The sequence below is a fragment of the Periophthalmus magnuspinnatus genome, chromosome 17, assembly GCF_009829125.3.
Source record: "Periophthalmus magnuspinnatus isolate fPerMag1 chromosome 17, fPerMag1.2.pri, whole genome shotgun sequence".
Taxonomy (NCBI): Eukaryota; Metazoa; Chordata; class Actinopteri; order Gobiiformes; family Gobiidae; genus Periophthalmus; species Periophthalmus magnuspinnatus.
Genome location: NC_047142.1, coordinates 28960368 through 28984450, shown reverse-complemented (window position 1 = coordinate 28984450; position 24083 = coordinate 28960368). Strand labels below are relative to the sequence as shown.

The 24083-nt window shown below is 41.0% G+C and overlaps 1 protein-coding gene across 1 annotated transcript in view; it reads right to left on the bottom strand.

Moving 5' to 3' along the window:
- Positions 1-6496: 6496 nt before the first annotated feature.
- Positions 6497-24083, bottom strand: part of pth1r (parathyroid hormone 1 receptor) — a 186753-nt gene continuing 169166 nt past the window's right edge. The window contains exons 10-14 of the mRNA XM_055228263.1: positions 23701-23767; positions 22902-22996; positions 12599-12740; positions 12328-12369; positions 6497-9743 (exon numbers count right to left, since the gene is read on the bottom strand). Coding sequence (XP_055084238.1) covers positions 9372-9743; positions 12328-12369; positions 12599-12740; positions 22902-22996; positions 23701-23767 — 718 coding nt within the window. The 3' untranslated portion in view covers positions 6497-9371. The remainder of the gene's footprint in view (positions 9744-12327; positions 12370-12598; positions 12741-22901; positions 22997-23700; positions 23768-24083) is intronic.

The window sequence follows — 24083 nt, the reverse complement described above, 5'->3', positions numbered from 1 at the left end:
GGACAGAATTTCTAGGCGCAGCCAGGGGCCGGAGGGGGTCTGGTTTGGGAACCACAGGATTTCATCTCTGCTGTTTGCAGATGATGTTGTCCTGATGGCTTCTTCGAGCCAGGACCTGCAGCAGGCACTGGGGCGGTTTGCAGCCGAGTGTGAAGCAGCTGGGATGAGAATCAGCTCCTCCAAATCCGAGGCCATGGTTCTCGACCGGAAAAAGGTGGTTTGCTCTCTCCGGGTGGGTGGTGAGTCTCTTCCCCAAGTGGAGGAGTTCAAGTATCTCGGGGTCTTGTTCACGAGTGAGGGAAGGATGGAGCGGGAGATTGACAGGCGGATCGGTGCAGCGTCTGCAGTGATGCGGTCGCTGTATCGGTCCATTGTGGTAAAGAAGGAGCTGAGCCGGAAGGCCAAGCTCTCGATTTACCGGTCAATCTACGTTCCTACCCTCACCTATGGTCATGACCTCTGGGTAATGACCGAAAGGACAAGATCGCGGATAAAAGCGGCTGAAATGGGCTTCCTCCGCAGAGTGGTCGGGCGCACCCTTAGGGATAGGGTGAGGAGCTTGGTCACACGGGAGGAGCTCGGAGTAGAGCCGCTGCTCCTACACGTTGAGAGGAACCAGCTGAGGTGGCTCGGGCATCTGCTCAGGATGCCTCCTGGACGCCTCCCTAGGGAGGTGTTCTGGGCATTTCCCACCAGGAGGAGGCCCCGGGGAAGACCCAGGACACGCTGGAGGGACTATGTCTCTCGGCTGGCATGGAAACGCCTTGGGGTCCCACCGGAGGAGCTGGAGGACGTGTCCGGGGTGAGGGAAGTCTGGGAGTCCCTGCTTAGGCTGCTGCCCCCGCGACCCGGCCCCGGATAAGCGGAAGAAAATGGATGGATGGATGGAAAAAAAACAAAAAAACAATAAGAGGCAGTCCTTTGAGGGGTTCTTTGAAATTAACAGATCGAAAAGATTTGGATTCCATAAATGGGCCGAAAGTCCCATCAATAATGGCGATGTTAATGCTTTGTCTGGAATGTTCCACAGTATGGCATTAAATGTATCTAACTCAGATTTGTTCAAATGCAAGTATTTTATTGCCCTAAATACCTCAAAAAACATGATTCTTACTCTGAGGGGCAGGGTAGCCTCTCCACAGATCTAACTTGTATTTGTTTTGGCTTGTGTCACGTCCTCGTCTCCATGGAAACGTGTGTGTGGAATCTGAAATAATAAAGCCTGAGCTGTTTGAACAGTAAACGTCCTTTTATTCACATGAACATCAGACTGGAAACATCCGAACCTATTTAAACACAGATATGTACAGAGACGCCACAGAGAGGTGGAGCCACAGCCTGGACTTCAAAATGGCCATTTAAATAAAAAACACAAAAATACTGAATGCTTATTGGCCTGAATATTACAGTGATCCTGATGCACAATCGTTTACATCTTACAATCAAAAGACAAGTTCTGCAGAGATCGGTAAAGTGCTCGAACTCGTTTGGAAAATATTTAAAATATCACGTGCAAAGTCATGCTGTGTTTCACTTAAACATAGACTCTTGGCTTTTTGTGTAGAAATGGTCCAAATGAACTTAAAACTTCAGTCGGCAGGTGGAAGGTCTGAAACTGTTTGTGTTTTATGTTTTACAGCTGTGTGAAAGGCATGAAACTAACATAAACTGCAACTTTAAAATGTTTGGTAAGGAAATTAATACCAAGGAAATAATAACTCTATTATTGTATTGCTAAGACTAAGCTAGACAATTTGCATTAGCCACTATGTTATGTGTTCAGGACACTCCCAAAGGCTAATGGTAACTGTTCTGTAGCTGTTCTGAAACCTTCATGAGCTAAAATCACACTACCCATTTTGATTCATGCTAACCAAGGTGTGATTGAAGATAATGGTTAATTATTTTTTACATATTTTTTACATCTTGAACTTGTACTTGTACATCTTGTATTAAGCGATACTGCAATGCTAAGACTAATGGTAATTGGCATCATATATTTGTGTGATTTTTTCCTTTTAATTCAGTCTGAACTCACTTTAATTATTAGACGTTTATAAAGTGTATGTGATAAACAGATCATAGTGACATTTGTTTATGTATTTTTTTCTTCTTTAGTTTATTACTTTAAATGTGTTTATTGCATATTTTGTCCTACTGAAGCTTTAAACTCAAATAGGCTACATATTATTAAAATATGCCCAATTAATGAAATGGTCAAAACAAATGACCCTTCACGTCAAAGGCATTTCTCCTTCATTAAAAATGTGACTTTGTAGAAAGAGCTGGGATGTTTCAGGTTCAAATGAGACCTCTGATTACTTAAAAAACAAATATCATCGTTTCAGCAGGTGAATCAACATCTCCACCAACGAAGAGATACCGCCGCTAACAACGAGTGACATTAAGCCAATGTTTGGGTCATGCAGAGATGAAGAAACAAACAGCATCATTTCATGAAGTCTATTTAATTTAGAGTTTAAACCCAGAAGTAGACGCACTAACCCCAGAGATGTGGTCCTGAACGCAGGGCTAAACACTCCTAAATATTAATGCTGTGCCTAGTTTGACTTCTATGGAGAGTCCAAAGTGCCAAAAATTAAACTTTAATGGACTAATTTTCTCCATCCAATTATCGGAAACTATTTGAGTAGAAGTCAGTTAAAAAGCCTGAAAATTCTCTTTATGAATGTGGTTTCTCAGTGTGAATCTGCTGCTCTGCTTCTTCCTGGACTTTAAAACACAAAAATAAAACCTTAGAGTCAGATGACTAACACTGAAACCCCCTCACATATGTATCATTTCATATCATCTGTATATATTCATTTTATACATATTTAGAAACACTATGTAAACTCATTTGGAGAAAATAACAGTATATTAATGTGTCTATATAGAGATATGTTTTAAGTTTTATCTTGTGTCAATTTCTTTTAAAAGCAAAAGAGAAACAAGGTGCCTCACACATGCTGAGTGAAACGGTACTGAAACATATGGAGTGTTCAGAATTCATCTTTGTAAAAAATATATTTCTTCAGAACAACTTTTGAAAACCCAATTTGATGGTCCAATAACACAAGAACATTTCAGCTGCTAAAACACAGATGAATACGGCCCTGTTTAAGAAATACAGCTTGTACCATAGACTGTTTGTGGACATAACCTGAGGTCACGCCTACTCCCTGCTAAACCAGCGGTGCGGGCGAGAAGGGGCATAACCTTTAATAGCCTCGCTCTGGATTGGCTCTTTGGTTGCTATGATACTTGTGGTAGGAATTCCAAATAAAGAACTCGGCTCCAGATTCACCCTATAACTGATATATATATATATATATATATATATATATATATATATATATATATATATATATATATATATTCTTGAATATATGTGGTTCCCTTTGAATGAGAACCACATGAAAAGTTACACAGTGCTGCTTTAATATGGCACAGCCTACATGACAACCAAGTAACCCAAGTGCTATTCTGGGCCAGACACCTCATAAACATTAGTTTCAATGCGCTGTTTCTTAAACACTATGTACATAATGGAACAACACTGAAACAAAAGACACATTATAATTAATTTGCACCGTGAGCTCAACACGAGAATTAAAACTTTTGAGATCTTTGTAAACATCATGACATATTTACAAGTTCCAAATAAGCAGCAAATAACATGAGCTCATCTGTCAGACAGAACACTGAGCTGGATTTTGGGCTTTCCTGGTTGCATATCTAGCATTAAGAATTCAAAGGGGTTTTGCAGACCTCCATTTAATTAACATTCTTGCAGAAGCGTGGCCGCTCTGTGCACCGTGATGCTTTGAAAACATGGAGACATGCTAACAAGCTCTGTCATTACCATGTGTGCTAGCATATGCCTCCAGAAAGCAAAATGAAACAAGAAAAGAACTTTGAACCTGGCATATAATCAACGCTCATGCTAATGCTAACAATGAGGAGTGATATGCTGTTTTATTGAGCTTACAACAATTACCTGAGTACCGTCCCCTTTAACACTGCAGTGGGTTGTTATCACTGTACAACAAAAACATGAAGCTTTAAGCTTTGTAAGTCTGTGATACTGTTTTGGTCCAATTTCTTCACTGAGAGGTCACTCAGAATTCTCTACGGTGGACTGGAAGGGACATATGATGTGGACAAAGCATTAAAGACAATTAAGGTGCAGTAGTTTTTCCATGTGTTTGATCAAAATGAGGTGCAGAGATATAGTCAGCTTTAAGCACCTCTGAGTCACAATAAGTCTGTGTGTTCTGTCTGCACATCAGTCAAAAGTGTTTTATTCAGTGGTGGAAGTACTCAAGTAAAAGTACAGTTACCTGATCAAAAAATACTCAAGTAAAAGTAAAAGTATCACATGAAAAAAAATCTATTTAAGTAAAAAGTATTAAAGTACCTGTTTAAAAATGGACTTTAGGAGTAAAAAGTAAAATTAAAGCCGCAAGCGGCGATGATGGCCCTCTCCCCCTGCACAACCACTCCCCACGCGACCGCCCGGGGTGAGCCACCGCCCCCGCGCAGCATTCCCCCCACTCGGCCACCCCCTGTCTGCTATCCACCCCCCTTCACACAGTTTCTATCGAGCTGTTTGGCCATTGCATTGCAATGCCGGTCCACGGCGTTGAACCGGCAACCTCGTGCATAATACAGATATGGTGTAATGGACTTTTTTGCCCCTTTTGAGGCCCACAATGATCTCATTTGATCATTTGATGCCAATCGGACAAAGTTGTGTCTTTTACCTGTACTGTAGGGGGGCGCTATAGAGGTCACTGGCCACATGTTCATTATGGTTCTCTATTCTCAGTTTTATTCTGCATCAGTGATTAGAATTTGAGCTTTTTCGGCTGATCCATGTGTCTGTGAGCGGGAATCAAAGAAACAGGAAATTAAGGCATTATTCGGCGGAGGCGTACAGGCAAACACCGTGGAATTTGAAGAAAACATGTATTTTTTTGAAAACCCATGTGTCTGGATGTGGCATGTGAAATCTGAGCTCATTTGGACCAAAAACCTGGGACTAGATACAGTTTGAAAACATGCGGCAAAAAAAGTGGCGAATATTCAATCCAATATGGACGACTTCCTGTCTGTCCTAGAGCAGTGCTTCAATTCATTTTTATGCTTGTCCCATGATTCTCTATCACTGTTCTGATTTGTGTGCATGTATTCAAAAATTTACCAGCCTCCTCTAACAAAGAGGTGAAATTGTAGGTGGCGCCGTCGAGCCGGTGAGCATGAGAGTTTTTCGAGATGCCAAATTTATGAATTTTTTCGCTGAGACAGTCGATTCTATACCCCCATGTGAGACTTTTCCTGCATGTTCAGGAGGTGAAAAATATAATTGTTTGGGCAGAAAAATGAAGAACAATGTTAATATGCAATGTGACCCTGGGCTGTGTGGCCCTGGCTCCATATGAGAGGGGTCTGTGGCTTTGCACCGGCAACCACGTACATAATACAGATATGGTGTAATTGACGTTTTTGCCCCTTTTAATGCCCACAATTATCTCCACATGTTTCATGCCAATCAGACAAAGTTGGGTATTTTACCAATACTGTAGGGGGCGCTATAGAGGCCACTAGCCATGTGCTCATTATGGTTCTCTATTCACAGTTTTATTCTGCATCAGTGGTTAGAATTTGAGCTTTTTAGGCTGATCCATGTGTCCATGAGGGGGAATCAAATTAACAGGAAAGCAGTCATATTTTGACAGTGTGGTGCACATAATCCATAAAGAATATCCCCAAAACGTGGATGATTATTGACAATCAACATGTGTACATGCTGTATGTGGAATTTGAGGTAATTTGGATGAAAAACCTAGGACTAGAGAGGTTTCACATTGAACGTATGTGAAAGTGGTGTGGGAATTTAAATCCAATGATGAAGTCATATTTTGAGGGCATGCTACTCATGAACCATAAAGAATATCCCCAAAACGTGGATGATTATTGATAATCAACATGTGTACATACTGTATGTGAAGTTTGAGGTAATTTGGATGAAAAACATAGGACTAGATAGGTTTCACGTATGTGAAAGTGGTGTGGGAATTTCAATCCAATAATGATGTAATCTTTTGACAGCGAACTAAACCAAAACCATAATGAATATTTCCAAGACATGGATGATTATTGATAAACAACCTCTGTGGCATGTGGAGTTTGAGCTCATTCGGATGAAAAACCTAGGACTAGATACGTTTCATAGACATGAATGTCAAAGTGCCATGGGAATTTCTTTTCAATTCATTGCACCCCTTGTTGGCCAGCCGTGGAAAATAACCCATGGCCATAATGTAATTTTTTGGTTCTCCTCATGCCACCAATTGATTGCCCAAATTTCATAGGAATTGAATAATGTTGGCGTTTCACCTCTGGGGTAGGGGGCACTATAGTGTTCATTTTGAAAACAGTTTTTAGTGCATTCTATTAATACACTCTTTTTTTTTTTTTTTTTTTTGGGAGTCTTTGCACCCCTGGTGGCCAACCGTGGAAAATGACCCATGGCCATAATGTAATTTTATGGTTCTTCTCATGCCACCAATTGGTTCCCCAAATTCCGTAGGAATTGGATAATGTTGGCGTTTCACCTCTGGGGTAGGGGGCGCTATAGTGTTCATTTTGATAAAAATTAATAGTATGTTCTATTAATACCCTCATATCACATGTGTGATGTGAATTTCAGCTGTCTAGACCAATGTATGTGCGTGTAAGAATTTTTTTAATGTTTTTTTTTTGGAGTCTTTGCGCCCCTGGTGGCCAAGCGTGAAAAATGACCTATGCCCACAATATTATTTTTAGGTCCACGTCTTGCACCCAATTTATTCTCCAAATTTCGTAGGAATCCGATAATGTTGGCACTTCACCCCCATGGTAGGGGGCGCTATAGTGTTCATTTTGATTAAAATTAATATTGCATTCTATTCATGCCCCAATCACACATATGTGATGTGAATGTGAGCTCTGGTGACCAGTGCCCCTAATCGTGAGAGGACATCGAAAAAACAGGAAACTAAGGCGTTTTTCGGTGGCGGTGTATGGGCGAACCGTGTGGAGTTTGGAGAAAACGTAGATGTTTTATGAAACCCCATGTGTCTAGATGTGGCATGTGAAATCTGAGCTCATTTGGACTAAAAAACCTGGGACTAGATACGTTTTGAAAACATGCAGCGAAAAAATTGGTGGATGTTCGATTCATTTTGGCCGACTTCCTGTCCACCCTAGGGCAGCACTTTGCTTTTTTGCTTGTCTCCATGAGCTCTATCACTGGTGTGAATTTCGTCGAGCTAGGGTGAAAAGTGCAAGTCGGCTCCCAATTCATTTGAAAATTTTGAATTTTCTAGGTGGCACTGTCGAGCCGGTGTGCTTGAGTGAGTGGCGAGGGCCACCTATTTCACACAGATTTTGAGGTTTTATAAAGCTTCAAATGTGGTGATTTTTTAAAAGACAGATACCTAAAATGTGTACTTTATTACAATACTTTAGTATTTTTACTTTACTACGTTCCACCACTGGTTTGATTGTCCAATAATCAGTAAGTGCAGTGTTAGTATGCTATTTGTTGTTAACATTACAAAGGGAATGGCAGTGTATCACAGAGTTCTTATATCTGGCAAATTATTTTGTTCCGGTGTAACATTATGACAGTGATCATAGTTGTTCTCTTTGCTTTAATAATTCTCTAAAGGAAAAGGCTTCATAATTATAAAATGTTTTAATTTAGTTATGGCGACAATAAAAAGTGATTTGTTTTGCACATTTCCAGATTATGGTTTTATAATGATGTTTTATAGCAAAATTTAATACTGAAGTTACAAATGGGTTTTTGTTCATCAAAGGTTAACGGAGGTGGTGAAAACATGAAGCCTGTTCTGCTCTTAACCTCTCAAACCTCAAGAACCAGCTTCACCCAGACTCTGACGCAGTTATTCAAACAGTTATTGTGAGATTATGTTTGTAAGTGGTTCCTGTCAGACCCACCAATTACAGACAAGTCCGGGGGTGAACCTTATGACTGGTCTGGACTCATTTCACTAAAATAAAGTTGCCATGGTTATTTTTCTTATATAATCTCTTCTCCCTGGCATTTAACACTACACAGGACATACAGGTGTTTAACTGTTCTTTCCCTATGTGTCATTTTATCTGTATATGTTTGTTTTTTTTTTTACTTTTATATGAAGCTCTTTATTCAGCTCAAGTCATTTTAAAAATGAAATAGAAATAAACTTGAACTCATCAAAGATTTTACTAAAAAAACTCTTGCCTAGATTTCTATTTATTTTTTATTTTGGTGAAGTTTATAGTTTGCCTTCCTGGTTGGATTCTGGCAGCAGATGGGACATACATAGAGGTAGGCCTGTCATAAAAAGACATTTTGAAGTTCACAAATGATAATTGATATATTAAAACTCATTTCTGCAATGACACAAAAATCCAAGAGCAGATTTAAATATTATAAAAATCATGAGCTGCAAGAAATAAATAGCAGTCGTAAGTCTGAGTCTGTAATAAGTCAGACAAGTTAAGAATTCAAACTTTTGCGCCTCAAATCTGAAAATCATATAGATACGTGTATAATAAATATGAATATTGATCCCAAAACAAAATATTTGTCCAACTTTCATAAACTGAACCATAAGTTGCATTGGGATCATGACAGGCCTACATAGACGTATTTCCAACTGTTACCTGGCAACCATAATGTAAACAAGTACCAAAGCATGTTTAAATTATGCAAAAGTTATAGTTATAATTAGACTAATACAAATAAATATAGCTAATAACTAAATATAACACTTTTGTTTAGTGAAATGGGACTTAAACTGCCACAAAAATATCTTCTTCATGTGTAAATCAGATTACATAATTATATGATTACATAAATGCCTTCTTTATGTGTAAATCAGATGGAGTGTTGGGTGTTCTTGTTTTGGGTGTTGATGACTTCGAGGGATTCTGTTTTAAAGTTCACTGCTACTTCCTGTATTTTTGTACTTTTCCTTTTCAACTTTCCTTTACAACTGATGTAAAACTACAAACATATTTACCATAGGATCTCCCCCACCAAGCCAAGTCAGATTATGAAAACCTGTTATAGTTTTGTTTTTCTTTGTGATTTTTAGTCGGCTTTGACCCTTCTAGGCCAGTGTACTCCTTCGCAGAAGGCCATTTCTTTTATAACACAGTCCCTGTATCAGAGAACGTCTGGAAGTCCATCAGACGCCGACGCTCCGGCTTGATTCATGGGGACAAAAACAGCTGGCAGTGTCCATTTCACCCTGAGATGTCTTCAACAATGCTCCAGTTTTATTTTCCTCCAATAGAATTACAGCATTTGGTCACATGACTGTTTCTCGCTCTTCCTCTACGAGAATTGCTGGCTTTTCTAGCTCATTTAGCCGAGACTGCGGTAGCTGCTGTTGCTGCTCCTCTTCGGGAATATGTAACTCATGTCCTGATGAAGGTAAGGAGTTTTCTGATACGGAGCCATTTTTGACGTACCCAGGGAGGTTACGGTGCCCGTTGACAGGGAGGGGCCCCAGTTTGGTGGTGAGGTGCAGAGCCAGGGGGCCCCTCCCTGTGACGTTGGTGACGCTGGTGTGGGAGACCATGGGGCCATAACTGTACGTGTTGCTGCCGCTGCGAGCTTTCCGTTTGAAGTCCAATGCCAGTGTTCGACGGCTCCATGACTTTTTTATCTCGGCCTGGACCTGACGTCGAGAACAAAAGCAGATATTAATGAAAGATCTGTTTTGGAGACAATATTGTTAGGCTCATTGTGTATTCACCTAAGTCAGTTTTTAACATTTTGGAGAAAATACATATAAATAAAATGCCTATGTTAATAAGATGACATAAGGGCAATGTGGGTTGCTGATTGGCTGAGGACCATGGTGCCTATACGTGTAGCAGGGTCTAGAGAGAATGACAGAAAAGTCAACTGGACAAGAAATGACTTAAGTCAACAGGATGTTTCAGTCTTAAACATATCAAATTCAGTAATCTGCAGCAGCTTCAGCCTGATCCTCACTATGTGGATCATGGATGTAAACAGACATATGAAGCTCTACTCTCACCTTTTTACTTTTAAACTTCAGACTGGCTCCGTTCTGTGGACTGGGGTCATTATTTTTGTAGGATAAACTAAAATGGATAATATGAATAAGAATGCTGCAGCTTAATTTCACAACTTTACAGAGCTGAGTCATAAGTCGTCTTTAAATTATTGTGGCTGTGTGTGTGAGACAAGCAAAATATATCTACTGATTCTTTTAGTTTGAGTCCTGCTTAGTTTGTTCCTGCTTTGTTCCTGTTTGTTCCAGTTTGTTCCTGCCTTATTCCTGCTTGTTCCTGCCTCATTCCTGCTTGCTCCTGCCTCGCTCCTGTTTGTTCCTGCCTCGATCCTGCTTGTTCCTGCATTGTTCCTGTTTGGTCTTGCCTCGTTCCTGTTTGTTCCTGCCTCATTACTGTTTGTTCCTGCCTCATTCCTGTTTGTTCCTGCCTCGTGCCTGCTTATTCCTGCCTTGTTCCTGTTTGTTAATGCCTCGTTCCTGTTTGTTCCAGTTTTTTCCTGCCGCGTTACTATTTGTTCCTGCCGCGTTCCTGCCTCATTCCTGTTTGTTCCAGTTTGCACCTGTCTCATTCTTGTATTGTTCCTGCCTTGTTCCAGTTTGTTCTTGCCTCATTCCTGTGTGTTTCTGTTTGCTCATGCCTCGTTCCTGTTTGTTCCTACCTAATTCCTGTTTGTTCCTGCCTCATTCCTGCTTGTTCCTGCCTTGTTCCTGTTTGTTCCTGCATCGCTCCTGTTTGCTTTTGCCTCCTTCCTGTTTGTTCCAGTTTCTCCCTGCCTCGTTTCTGTTTGTTCCTGCCTCATTCCAGTTTGTTCCTGCCTTGTTCCTCTTTTTTGCAGTTTTTTCCTGCTTTGTTGCTTTTTGCTTCTGCCTTGTTCGTGTTTGTTCCAGTTTGTTCCTGCATCGTTCTTGTTTGTTCCTGCCTCGTTCCTGTTTGCTCTTTCCTCATTCCTGTTTGTTCCCGTTTGTTCTTGCCTCGTTTCTGTTTGTTCCTGCCTCACTCCTGTTTGCTCCTGCCTCGCTCCTGTTTTCTTCTGCCTCATTTCTGTTTGTTCCTGCCTTTTTCTTTTTTGTCCCTGTCTCATTCCTGTTTGTTCCAGATTGTTCCTGCCCTGCTCCTGTTTGTTCCTGCCTCATTCCAGTTAGTTCTAGTTTGTTCTAGCCTTGTTCCCGTTTTTTCCTATCTCGTTCCTGTTTGCTCCTGCCTCATTCCTGTTTGTTCCAGTTTGTTCCTGCCTTGTTCCTGTTTTTTCTTGCCTCGTTCCTGTTTGCTCCTGCCTCGTTTCTGCTTGTTCCTATTTTTTCCTGTCTTGTTCCAGTTTGTTCCTGCCTCGTTCCTATTTGTTCCTGCCTAGTTCCTGTTTGCTCCTGCCTCGTTCCTCTTTGTTCCTGCCTTGTTCCTGTTTGCTCCTGCCTCGTTCCTGTTTTTTTCTGCCTCGTTCATGCTTGTGCCTACCTTAGTCCTGTTTGTGCCTGTCTCATTTCTGTTTGATCCTATCTGTTCCTGCCTTGTTCCAGTTTGCTCTTGCCTCGTTTCTGTCTGTTCCTGCCTCATTCCTGTTTGCTCCTGCCTTGTTCCTGTTTGCTCCTGCCTCGTTTCTGCTTGTTCCTCCTTGTTCCTGCCTCATTTCTGCCTTGTTCCTGTTTGTTCCTGCCTCTTTCTTGTTTGGTTTTGCCTCCTTCCTGTTTGTTCCTGCCTTGATCCTGTTAGGCTGACAGTTCACTCTGCTTTGCTTCACTGACTGAAAAAGCTGTTCACGTCTTTTGCTTTTCATGGTGTGAAAATCAGGTACCATTACTTTAAAGGAAGCCTCTGAGATTAATACATACTTTGGTCACTCAAATGTTTAGTTTAGTTTATGTTCAGGGACCAAACAGAACATTCTGGTGAGTCTGACGGAGCTGTGGCCTCTGCTTCAAGTTCACTGAAGCCTTATGTTCTACCTAATTAAAACATTTCTTGGATTAAACCAATGCAACTTCAAATGTGTATTTCCTTATTTCTCAGTCGGGATTGTGTCATCACCTCAGAGAATGCTCAGCCTGTTGAATCAATGGAAATACTACAGCAATGGAAATACTACAGCATTCGTTCAAAAGTAAAGTAAAGAGTAAGGTCTCATGTGGCATAGTCCTTCTAAGTTTTACTCAGTTTAAACAGCTCAACCGTTTGAATGTGTGAATGTGCTTTCAACTGTTTGCATCTCATTTCCAAAACACCTACCTCTCCATTGCAAAAGCAGTAGATAATGGCCACCATGAATCCCTGTAAAAACACAGCACTAACATTAACACATCTCCAACAAAACCACTCACATGATAATTTACATGTTTGGCTAAATCAAAATAATTCCTCCATTCCCCCACATTTTCAAAGACCACAACTGGCCAGCAGAAAGCTGTGGTTCACATGTGGAAAAGGACACATAAATATGTATGTAGCATGTATGACCTAATAAACATGCTTCGGGCTTATTCTCCCGCTTTTTTTTTACCTGGAAGGAGTTAAAGAGCATCTCATAATGCATCTGAATCTGCCACGGTATGCCTGAGATCTCTGTGTAGGGCATGGCATTAAAGACGATGTAATGGACTCCGAATAGGGGCATCAGGACCAGCGTAGACTTCAAAAGCTTCCTGCAAAATGATCAGTAAAATATAATGATGTATTAGTGTTCTTAATGATGATCCCAGTCTGTGTTGTAACAGTGACACGGCTGGAAGATACTCAAGTAATCATCAGGATAAAACAGAGGCTGATTAAAGTTTTAAAAGCATCTCCAGCCACCTTTTTGTTTTACTGTGAGGCTGTACACTCGGCAATTAAGACCTTTTGGATTTTAGATTTGTGGTCAGGAGTTACAAAAAAGTACTTTTTTCTGACTATTTTGTCAGATGCCTTTCCCATTGTATCTGCATGCTAACATGAGTTGGCAATGTGGCCAAAGTGCCTTGTCCAGGGACACAATAGTAGTATGTCTGGCCGCTGACAGCCCAGTGATGATTGGACCCTCAATGCACCTCCTATACCCTGACCCTATTCTGTGGACGCATATCCTGGCTGGATGACTCCTACCCCAGATAAGACCCCGTCTGTCCCTCAGTCTGGAGAGGACTCTGGCCCCACAGACTTGAACTCTATCTGCAAATGGATGCACCTTAGTCCTGGATACAAGTGCAGCTGTCCATCCTGGTCTCTCCTGGTCTAGGCCTGGTCTAATCCTGGTCTAGTCCTGGTGTAGTCCTGGTGTAGTCCTGGTTCTGTCCTGGCTCTGTCTTGGTCTACTCCTGGTCTACTCCTGGTCTAGTCCTGGTTTAGTTCTGGTTTAGTCCTGGTTTTATTTTATCCTCTTCATTTATATTAGAGGGGGCCCAGGTGAGGCTTGTTGTCCCGGGCCCCCACATTTCTGCGGACCATCCTGCATGTGTGTGTATTTGAGTAAATCTTATCTGTCTAATTAGTATATTCTGTGATTATGAGAGTCTGTAAAGCAAGTTTTTTTTTTAGGATGACGACAGCGAAACAACAGTTTTAATTAGGCTCAAGCCCTTACAGGGTCTATAGCTTCCGCAACGATGAGTGCATCGGCAAAGTCGTTGCCCCCTGCCCTGACACTAGTATCCTAGCAACCCATGCCATAAGCATGGGATATGCATGTTTGTTCTTGCTAGCATGTCAGCGTCAACGTCGGCCATTGACTCAATGTTGACAAAGGCAGCGCGAAGCGCTCATGTCCCCCATCAAGCCCTATCCATGCACCCATGCCACAGGCATGGGCCATATTTATTACTGCTCTACCCCAGATAAGACCCCATCTGTCCCTCAGTCTGGAGAGGGCTCTGGCCCCACAGACTTTTACTCTATCTGCAAATGGATGCACCTTAGTCCTGGACATAAGTGCAGCTGTCCATCCTGGTCTCTCCTGGTCTAGGCCTGGTCTAATCCTGGTCTAATCCTGGTCTAGTCCTGGTGTAGTCCTGGTTCTGTCCTGGTTCTGTCCTGGTTCTGTCCTGGTCTACTCCTGGTCTACTCCTGGTCTACTCCTGGTTTAGTTTTGGTTTAGTCCTGGTTTTGTCCTGGTTTAATCCTGGTTTAGTCTGGTACCATTGTATTCAAGTAGAATTGGACTTTTATCCTCTTCATTTATATTAGAGGGGGCCCAGGTGAGGCTTGTTGTCCCGGGCCCCCACATTTCTGTGGACCATCCTGCATGTGTGTGTATTTGAGTAAATCTTATCTGTCTAATTAGTATATTCTCTGGCTATGAGAGTCTGTAAAGCAAGTTTTTTTTTTTTAGGATGACGACAGCAAAACAACAGTTTTAATTAGGCTTACCCTTACAGGGTCTATAGCTTCCGCAACGATGAGCGCATCGGCGAAGTCGTTGTCCCCTGCCCTGACACTAGTATCCTAGCAACCCATGCCATAAGCATGGGATATGCATGTTTGTTCTTGCTAGCATGTCAGCGTCAACATCGGCCATTGACTCAATGTTGACAAAGGCAGCGCGAAGCACTCATGTCCCCCATCAAGCCCTATCCATGCACCCATGCCACAGGCTTGGGCCATATTTATTACTGCTAAAATGAATGGAAATCAATGGCAGTCAATGGACGACCCCGACGCTCATCATTCGCCATTGACCGCACTGTGATGTCGGGAAGGTCGAGAGATTTTAAAAAAACGTATAATATGTTATTTTAATGTTATCGGATATATTGTTGTTGCTAAAAATTATTATTATTATTATTATTTTTAGGGCCGAGCCAGTAAGGCCTATTGCTTCCGCAATGGGGCCTATTGCTTCCACAACGATCGTTGCAGTCTGTTTTCACAACGCGCACAACTTCTTGTGCCCCTTTGCCCCCTGCCCTGACTTCAATATCCTAGCAACCCATGCCATAGGCACGGGAAATGCATATTTGCTAGCTTCTTGCTAGCATGTCAGCGTCAACATTGATTCAATGTTGACAAAGGCAGTGCAACGAACTCATGTCCCCCAAACACACTCCTGGCATTGAACCCTATCAACTCATGCAGTGATAGTGAGGGGCATTGTTCTTCCTTGGTTTCCTGAGACAACGTCCCGGCGAGGGACTCATTAAAATTGCATCCGGAGCATGGAAAATGTCAACAATCAAGTAGTAAACACGCCCCGACAGGGCAGTGAGTGGTATCAAAAATTAGAACTCGATGAGCTCTCATTGTCACCGAAGACCCTGAGAAAAAACAGACGACTCGGTAGCGCACCCTCAAACTTTCATTTTCATGGGGCCAATGGGAGCCCGACTCGAAAAAAGCTAACATAAAAATCTGAACTCACATCAAAAAATAGAATTATATTAATTCAATTAATAATATTAATTAATATTAATTAATTAAATTATAATAATTATTATAATATTATGGCCCCGCCCTAAAATGTACAGGAAGTCAGCCATATTGGATCAAACCCCGGAATGACAAAAGTGCACACCCTCACATTCAGGACATCTCCTCCCAGAGTTTTCATTACAGCCACTTCAAATTTGGCCAAATCCCATTAATCCCATGTGTGATTATAGCTTATCAATTACATTTTGAATATGACTTTGGGTGTGGTCATGGTGAATTTTCAACAAAATCGCAATTTTTTGAATATATTCACAAAATGGCTCTCTAGCGCCCTCTACAAATTTCATTTTCAAATATTCGTAGAAGACAATCTATTTGTCGTGGACTTGTGAAAAAATTCACAAGGGCTTTATTTGTGATCAGGCACAATGTGAGAAAGTCACATGACTGTAGCTGTTGTGGTTTAGTAGAAAAATAATGGGTGTCCATTATTATTATTATACTTACTGCTTTGAGGCCATTTTTGACCCTTTGAACGTTAATGAAAAGTCAATTTTATTGGACCTAATATTCAAGTTTGGCAAAAAAAAAAATCAAAATGAATCAATAGCGCCACCTCAAAATTCAAAATACATTACGGCAATGAGAGGCCTTTTTTATCATAGACAAATGATATTTGGTACAAACATAGCAGACATCAAGACAAGTAAAAAATTATATTATGACCCCACCCTAAACCCTACAGGAAGTAGGTCATTGTGGGCAGATTTTTTTCAAAATTTTCACTCTCACATTTGAATTTTTTTACGCCGTGGATTTTCATTCAAGAAACTTGCAAATTGCTCCAAATTAACTATACCCACGTGGGATTACAGACTATTCTGTCATAGGTCATAAAATGTGGGTGTGGCCAGCTTGCAAAGAAAAGTAGAAAGTTTTTTGAACTTTTAAATGGCATGTAACTCAAACATGCAGTGTCCAATTTCCCGGCATTAACATACATTTTGTTAAAACTGTTGATCTGAACGAAATCATATGTAATTTAAATATGTCAAATATTACATTGCTCCACAGCGCCCACTTAAACTATTGAATGGTACTCAATAAAATTACTTTGTCACAAACATTTGAATTTTGGCATGGACATTCCTATAGCCATACTGAACAAAAAAGCCATCGAGAACATACCTCTATTTGCAAAGGTGTTGCCATGGCAATGTCTGACATTTCTCATTGAAATACTTGGGTTTTGGTTCACTGGGATGAAAAAATTGTGTTTGTCGTTGAGCAATACAATTTTGTACACGTATTCCACTCGTCATACTGAACAACAAAGCCAATGAAGTCATGCCTCTATTTCCAACCGTGCAGGCGTGACAATGTCATAAATTCTCTCATTAGAATGAATGGAGTAGTATTACTGAGATGCAAATTTTGGGGGGAGGGGCGATGTAAGCGGGAACGAAACACAGGATCTTCGCGGTGGCATGTACCCTGCAGTCGCAAGGGGTGGCGAGGGCCTTTATCACTGCTTGCAGTTTTAATTATTATTATTATTCTTTCCGGATTGAAACGTTAACGAAAAATCAATTTGTACCCAAAATTCAAGGTTGCTGAAAAATGTATTATATTGATGTTCAAAAAAATGTATAATTCAAAATGCCTCAATAGTGCCACCTCAAAAAAAAACCCAAACAAACAAAAAAAAAAAAAACAGACCTTTTTCATCGTAGACAAATGAAATTTGGTACATACATAGCACATGTCAAGACAAGTAAAAAATTATATTATGACCCCACCCTAAACCATTGTTCAAAATTTCACCTCTCACATTTGAAATTTTTACGCCGTGGATTTTCATGCAAGAAACTTGAAAATTGGTCAAAATGAACTAGATCTATGTGGGATTATAGGCTTCTCTCTTTTTTCTACGTCATTAAATGTGGGTGAGGCCAGCCTGCAAATAAAAAAGCAATTTTTTTAAGTATTAAATTGCGTGTAACTCAAACACTGTGTCCTATTTCCCGGCATTATTATACATTTAGTTTAAAATGTTGATCTGAATGAAATTATATACAGTTTACATAGGTCAGACATGGTTTTGTTCCACAGTGCCCCTTTGAACTTTTGAATGGGACCAAAAAAATTACTTTGTCATAAACATTTGAAACTTGCCATGGATAACTGGCTTGACATACTGAACAAAAAAGCCAATGAGAACATGCCTCTATTGCAACCATGTTACCGTGGTAATATAATAAATGTGTCATTGAAATGCATGGGGTTCAGAGTACTGGACTTTGTTGTAGACTAAATAGATGCTCTACACTAATCCAACTATGACCTGAAATTCAAGATTGGTGAAAAATTTTGAATTGTCATGTGCTAAAATTTTTTGTTTCAAAATGACTTAAAAGCACCACTTCAAAAATCAAATTGCATCATGGCAATGAGAGACCTTTTTCATCGTAGACAAATGAAATTTGGTACAAACATAGCACATGTCAAGACAAGTAAAAAATATATATTATGACCCCACCCTAAACCCTACAGGAAGTCAGCCATTGTGGGCTGAACTCCATTTATTCAAAGTTTTACCTGTAACATTTGAATTCTTTACACACTGGATTTTCATTTAAGAAACTTGAAAATTGGAGAACATATCTCTATTTGCAATAGTGTTGCCATGGCAACATCCAACATTTGTCATAGAAATACATGGGTTTTGGTTAACTGGGATGAAAAAAATTTACTTTGTCATAGACCATTGAAATTTTGGTACATATATTCCACTCATCATACTGAACAAAAAAGCCAATGAAGACATGCCTCTATTTCCAACCATGCAGGTGTGACAATGTCAGAAATTCTCTCATTGGAATTAATGGAGTAGTAATATTTAGACGCTGATTTGGGGGGGAGGGGCGATGGTGGGCGTGGGGTGTACCCTGTGGTCGCAAGGGTCTTTATCACTGCTTGCAGTTTTAATTGGAGTGGCGAGGGGCATTGTTCTTCCCGGGTTTCTTATTATTATTTTTCCGCCAAAACAATAGCAGTTTTCACCCCCTGAACATCGATGAAAAGTCCCACATATAAGTATAGAATCGACCGGATTGGCGAAAAATTTCATAAAATTGGCATTGCAACAATGTCCCACGCACACCGGCTTGACAGCGCCACCAAAATTTTGAGATTTTCAAATTAACAGGCCGGCCAGACTCAGATTTTGACGAAATTCGCAGCAGTGATAGATGTCATGGACAGAAGCAAATAACATAATTGTAGTGCTGCCCTATGACGGACAGGAAGTCGGCCATATTGGATCAAAAATTCGCTTCATTCGCAACGTGTTTTCAAAACGTATCTAGTCCCAGGTTTTTGGTCCAAATGAGCTCAGATTTCACATGCCACATCTAGACACATGGGTTTTTATAAAACATCCACATTTTCAACAAATTCCACACGGCTCGCCCGTACGCCCCCACCGAAACCTTTGTTTCCTGTTTTTTCGATGTCCTCCCACGACCACGGACATTGCCCTACGGAGCTCACATTCACATCACATATGCGGAATTATGTCTGGACTGGAATGCAACATTCATTTTAATCAAAATTAACACTATAGCGCCCCCTATCATAGACGCAACGTCAACATTATCGGATTCGGTTAGGTCATTTTACACACTTGGCCACCAGGGGCACAAAGACTCAAAAAAAATACATTTAAAAAATTTCTTAGACGCACAGCCATTGGTCTACACAGCTGAAATTCAAATCACACATGTGACATCAGGGCATTAATAGAATGTACTATTAATTCAAATCATAATGAACACTATAGCGCCCTCTCATCAATCATCCACGTTTTGGCAATATTCATTATGGTTTTGGTGTAGCTCACCATCCAAAAATTACTTCATTATTGGATTGAAACTCCCACACCACTTTCACATACGTGAAACCTATCTAGTCCTAGGTTTGTCATCCAAATAACCTCAAACTCCACATACAGCATGTACACATGTTGATTGTCAATAATCATCCATGTTTTATGGACATTCTTTATGGTTTATGTGTAGCAGGCCCTCAAAATATGACTTCATCATTGGATTGAAATTATCACACCACTTTCACATATGTGAAACCTATCTAGTCCTAGGTTTTTCATCCAAATTAACTCAAACTCCAAATACAGCATGTACACATGTTAATTGTCAATAATCATCCACATTTTGTGGATATTCTTTATGTGTGGCACGCCGTCAAAATATGACTTCATTTCCTGTTTATTTGAGTCCCGCTCACAGACATATGAATCAACCCAAAAAGCTCAAATTCTTTTCACCGATGCAGAATAAAACTGTGAATAGAGAACCATAATAAGCACATGGCCAGTGACCTACTAGCGCCACCTACTGAACACGCCCGATTGGCATGAAACTTGTGGAGATAATTGAAGGCCTCAAAACGTACCAAAAAGTCCATTTCACCATACCTGTATTATGCATGAGGTTGCCGGTTCAACATCGTGGACCGCCATTATAATGCGATGGCCACACTGCGCTATAGAAACGATGTGAAGAGGGGTGGATGGCGGCCGGAGGGTGGCCGGGCAGGGGGAATGCTGCATGGGGCGGTGGTTATTTTTTATTTTCTCCCCAAAGGGGAGATAAAATTCAGAAAATTGGCACTGCAACAATGTCCCATGCACATCGGCTTGACCGCGCCACATAGAAAATTCAACGTTTTCAAATTAATTGGGAGCCGACACACATATTTCGCCCTACCCCAACACAATTCCCAACAGTGATAAAGCTCATGAAGACAAGCAAAAAAGCCAAACATACTGCTGCCCTATGACATACAGGAAGTCGGCCATATTGGATCGAAAATTCACCACTTTTTTCGTTGCGTATTTCCAAAATGTATCTAGTCCCAGGGTTTTGGTCCAAATGAGCTCAGATTTCACATGCCACATCTAGACACATAGGTTTTCATAAAATATCCACAAAATGTGGGAAATAAATTGGATGTATGACAGGAAGCAAAGAATTATATTATGGCCATAGGTTATTTTTCACGGTTGGCCAGCAGGGGTACAATGAATTGAAAAGAAATTCCCATGGCACTTTGACTTGCATGTCTATGAAACGTATCTAGTCCTAGGTTTTTGTCCAAATGAGCTCAGATTTCACATGCCACATCTAGACACATAGGTTTTCATAAAACATCCATGTTTTCAACAAATTTCACACTGTTCGCCCATACGACACCGCCGAAAAACACCTTCATTTCCTGTTTTTTCAATGTCCTCTCATGACCATGGGCATTGACCTACAGTGCTCATATTCACATCACATATGTGGAATTATGTCTTGAATGGAATGCAATATTAATTTTAATCAAAATGAACACTATAGCACCCCCTACCATAGACGTGAAACGTCAACATTATCAGATTCAGACAAAATTTCTGAAATAAATTTGCTACATGACACGGATCAAAAAATTATATTACAGACATCAGTTATTTCTCACAGTTGGCCACCAGGGGTGCAAAGACAAAAAAATAATAATTGAAAAATGTCTGACACGCACATACATTGGTCTACACAGCTCAAATTTGAATCACAGATGCATCAGTTGGATATTAATGTAATTAACAGATTAAGTCTAATAAAACTGAACACTAGAGCGCCCCTATAGTACATGTAAAAGACACAACTTTGTCCGATTGGCATGAAACTTGGGGAGATAATTGTGCGCCTCAAAAGGGGCAAAAAAGTCTATTACACCATACCTGTATTATGCACGTGGTTGCTGGTGCAAAGCCACAGACCCCCTCCATATGGAGCCAGGGCCACACAGCCCAGGGCCATGCTGCATGTTAACATTGTTCTTTGTTTTTCCTCTCAAACTATTGCATTTTTCACCCCCTGAACATGCACGGAAAGTCTCACATGGGGGTATAGGATCAACCGGCTCGGTGAAAAATTTCATAAAATTGGCATCACAACAATGTCCCATGTCCACCTGCTTCACGGCGCCACCTACAATTTGACCCCTATTGGGGTTGGCCTTTTCAAAACGTATCTACTTCCAGGTTTTTTGTCCAAATGAGCTTAGATTTCACATGCCACATCTAGACTCATGAGTTTTCATATGATATCCACATTTTCCACGCTGTTTGTCTGTACGCCCCTCCCGAATAACGTCTTCTTTTCCTGTTTCTTTGATTCCCGCTCACGGACATGTGGATCAGCCTAAAGAGTTCAAATTTTAACCACTGATGCAGAATAAGACTTTGAATAGAGAACAGTATTGAGCACATGGCCAGTGGTCTCTATAGCGCCCTCTACTGTACTTGTAAAAGACACAAATTTGTCCATTGGACACAAAACTCGAGGAGGTAATTGTAGGCCTCGAATCGTACCAAAAAGTCCAATACACCATACCTTTATTATGCACGAGGTTGCCGGTGCAACGCCGTGGACCGCAATTATAATGCGATTGCCACGTTGCTCTATAGAAACGGTGTGAAGGGGGGTGGATAGTGGCCGAGGGGTGGCCAGGCAGACGGAATGCTGCGCGGGGGCAGGGGCTGGCCCTGGGCGGTCGCTTGGGGGGGGGGTGCGGGCCATCATCGCCGCTTGCGGCTTTAATTTGATTTGTTTTCTATTTAAAACCCCGTCTACTGTCCAGTGAACAGTGTTCACTCAGAAGGTTCATTCACTGTTCCTTGTTTTACAGAGTTGGTCCAGCAGCTTCTTAGATTTTAACTTGGGTTTTCAAATAGGTTTGTCATTGTGAAGCTCACTGTAGCATTGTGAAGCAGTTTAAATAGGGCTAAAATAATAGCTGTGATCATCTTAATTCAAATGGATTTTACAGGCAACAACTTGAACAGTTAAAAATGAACAAATGGTTATGGAATATAGGCCTTAAAAACACAGAGTGGCATTTCCTGTGTTACCACCTGATGACATCACAAGGTGGAACCAAGCCCCATCTGGTAATAAACACTCTATTTGATATACTGTTGGATGGAGTTATCAAAATTGGGCCAGAGAGCTGTGAATCAAATCCTCGTGAGACAGAGGCCAACTGGCACAAAAGCTGTGGAGACACAGTTTGGATACATTTTTTCTTAAACTTTGTTGAGAACTCGCTCATAAGACTGAAATGTCTCTGAGCTGTGTAATACCATAATAAATATTATATATATATATATATATATATATATATATATATATATATATATATATATATATATATATATAGAGAGAGAGAGAGAGAGAGAGAGAGAGAGAGAGAGAGAGAGAGACAAAAAATATATTTTTTTCAAGACTTTATATTTGTTAGTTTCATTATACAGGTCACTTTCATCAAAAAAAATAAATACATAAAAATCAAACTCCAGACTTGAACTCTGAGCCTGTTTAAATAATTCGAGCGACCCTCACCTGTACTGCTGCCTCGTGTCGCACCTCCCTGCGTTGGTCTCACGCAGCTTCGTCGCTAACACTCGGATAATGTTGAGGAAGAGGACGAAATTAACCTGCAGGAGACAGGGAACAGGTAATAGCAGAGGAGGCTAGCTAACAGCAGAGGGGACTAGCTGACAGGTAATAGAAAAGATGGCTAGTTTACAGGTAATAGCAGAGGAGGCTAGCGAACAGGTAATAGCAGAGGGGGCTAGCCAACAGGTAATAGCAGAGGAGACTAGCTAACAGGTAACAGCAGAGGAAGCTAGCTAACTGGTACCAGCAGAGGGGGCTAGCTAACGTAATAGCAGAGGAGACTAGCAAACATGCAACAGCAGAGGGGATTAGTTGACAAGTAATAGCAGAGGCGGCTAGCTGGCAGGTAATAGCAGAGGGGGATAGCTAACAGGTAATAGGAGAGGGGGCTAGCTGACAGGTAATATTAGAGGAGGCTAGCTAACAAAAAATAGCGAAGGGGGCCAGCTGACAGGTAATAGTAGTGGGGGCTAGCTAACAGGTAATAGCAGAGGAGGTGAGCTGACAGGTAATAGCAGAGGAGGCTAGGTGACAGGTAATAACAGAGGGGACTAGGTGACAGGTAATAGTAGAGGGGGTAGCTAACAGGTAATAGCAGAGGGGACTAGCTAAAATGAGAAGGTTCAAAGGCTCAGGATGCTAATGCATCCCAGCAGATTGGGCCATTTAGCACTCAGTGGGCACTCAGTGGGCACTCAGTGAGCACTCAGTGGGCACTCAGTGGGCACTCAAGAGGACTCACCACCACCGCCGTCAGGATGGGCACCTGGTAGATCCATTTTAAATTGCCTGCACTTAAGTCCCAGCACCTGCAAACGGCCCAAATGGAAAGAAAATGAGCAGAGTGAATAAACATACAGCTTTCGGGTCATTACAGTAAAGCTTTAAAGGGACACTCTGGAACTTTTCTGCTACAGCAAAAACACCTACTCGTCTCCATGAATTACCTTTTTTCTTCACCTATATTCATGAATTTTACCTAGAATATTCCACAGTATAGCCCTAAACTTTTTATGACCATGATGACAAGCAGGCAACACTACCAGGTCCAATCAATTATAATCAGAATTAGAAGACTTTTATTGCCATCGTCTGTGAACACAGTTCACAAACTGGGAACTTGCT